The sequence below is a fragment of the Sapajus apella genome, unplaced genomic scaffold (genome assembly GCF_009761245.1).
Source record: "Sapajus apella isolate SASKATOON/1434 unplaced genomic scaffold, GSC_monkey_1.0 scaffold122, whole genome shotgun sequence".
Classification (NCBI taxonomy): domain Eukaryota; kingdom Metazoa; phylum Chordata; class Mammalia; order Primates; family Cebidae; genus Sapajus; species Sapajus apella.
This window is the reverse complement of record NW_022437062.1, coordinates 8,800,312-8,802,280: the sequence shown is the minus strand read 5'-3', so window position 1 is coordinate 8,802,280 and position 1,969 is coordinate 8,800,312. Positions and strand designations below refer to the sequence as shown.

General features: G+C 46.4%; 1 protein-coding gene across 1 annotated transcript; it reads left to right on the top strand.

Moving 5' to 3' along the window:
- The first annotated feature begins 282 nt into the window (after positions 1 to 282).
- Positions 283 to 1,680, top strand: LOC116538811 (olfactory receptor 6S1). Its single transcript, XM_032261355.1, has one exon. It carries the CDS (start codon positions 685 to 687, stop codon positions 1,678 to 1,680), a length of 996 nt encoding a protein of 331 aa, XP_032117246.1. The 5' UTR covers positions 283 to 684.
- The last annotated feature ends 289 nt before the right edge of the window (positions 1,681 to 1,969 follow it).

The window sequence follows — 1,969 nt, the reverse complement described above, 5'->3', positions numbered from 1 at the left end:
ACAGGCACCCGACACTATGCCTCACTAACTTATATTTTTAGTAGAGACAGGGTTTCACCATGTTGGCCAGGCTTGTCTCAGTCTCTTTACCTTGTGATCCGCCCGCCTCAGCCTCCCAAAGTGCTGGGATTACAGGTGAGAACCACCGTGCCCGGCACGAAACACTTAAATTCTTTGCCTTATTACATCATTTGCTCCTTACAGCATTTCATAACTGAGGAGCACGAGAGGGTAAGTAAACTTGCCAAGGCTACTCAGCCAGTAAGTGTAGATGCAGGCATTTAAAACTAGGCAGTCTGACTCAAGTCCTGATCCGAGTTGAATGGCAATCGTATTCTTCACAGTCATTTTTCAGATATCTTTGCTCAGCTCAGATGCTCAGTGATATTGCTATTACAATAACGAGATCTCATTATTTAAGATCTGAGAACAGGAGATGTGAAGATGGACGAGATGCTCCTGGCATTTTCATACCTACATTTTGTTACCCTTTATAGAAAATCTTCTCCAGCACTAAAATTAATCAGATAATGACCTTAAGTGCTTCAGATCATAACAGGACCTGCAATTAGAGAAACTGGGGATGTGTGTGCCATACTATGATAAAGTACACTTTAGGATTGTAAGGAGAGGACCTGCTCTCACCAGGACTGTGTTTTTGTTCTTGCACAGGTGGAAAAGATAATGACTCCTGATGGGAACCAGAGTAGTGATGCAACAGAGTTCATCCTGGCAGGGTTCCCAAATCTCAACAGTGCAAGAGTGGTATTATTTTCTGTGTTTCTTCTTGTCTATCTCCTGATTCTGACAGGCAATGTGTTGATTGTAGGGGTGGTAAGAGCTGATACTCGACTACAGACCCCCATGTACTTCTTTCTGGGTAACCTGTCCTGCCTAGAGATTCTGCTGACTTCTGTCATCATTCCAAAGATGCTGAGCAATTTCCTCTCAAGGCAACACACTATTTCCTTTGCTGCATGTATCACGCAATTCTATTTCTACTTCTTTCTCGGGGCCTCCGAGTTCCTACTGTTGGCTGTCATGTCTGTGGATCGCTACTTGGCCATCTGTCATCCTCTGCGCTATCCCTTGCTCATGAGTGGGGCTGTGTGCTTCCGTGCGGCCTTGGCCTGCTGGGTGGGGGGCTTTGTCCCTGTGCTTGGTCCCACAGTGGCTGTGGCCTTGCTTCCTTTCTGTAAGCAGAGTGCTGTGGTGCAGCACTTCTTCTGTGACAGTGGCCCGCTGCTTCGCCTGGCATGCACCAACACCAAGAAGCTGGAGGAGACTGACTTTGTCCTGGCCTCCCTTGTCATTGTATCCTCCTTGCTTATTACTGCTGTGTCCTATGGCCACATTGTCCTGGCTGTCCTGAGCATCCCCACTGCTTCAGGCCGTCACAAGGCCTTCTCTACCTGTACCTCCCACTTGATAGTGGTGACCCTCTTCTATGGAAGTGCCATTTTTCTCTATGTGCGGCCATCACAGAGTGGCTCAGTGGACACTAACTGGGCAGTGACAGTAGTAACAACATTTGTGACACCACTGCTGAATCCATTCATCTATGCCTTACGTAATGAGCAAGTCAAGGAAGCTTTGAAGGACGTGTTTAGGAAGGTAGTGGCAGACTTTTTAGGGAATCTTTTACTTGATAAGTGTCTCATTGAGAAAACAGTAAGGTGAAAGTGAAGAGACTCAGTAACTAATCTTTTTTTTTTTTTTTTTTTTTTTTTTTGAGAAAGAGTCTCATTCTCTCACCCAGACTGAAGTGCAGTGGTGTGATCTCGGCTCACTGCAACCTCCACCTCCGGGGTTCAAGTAATTCTCCTGCCTCGGCCTCCCAAGTAGCTGGGATTACAAGTGTCCACCACCACACCTGGCTAATTTTTGTATTATTATTTTTTAAGACGGAGTTTCACCATGTTGGTCAGGCTGGTCTTGAACTCCCGACCTCAGGTGATCCACCCGCCTT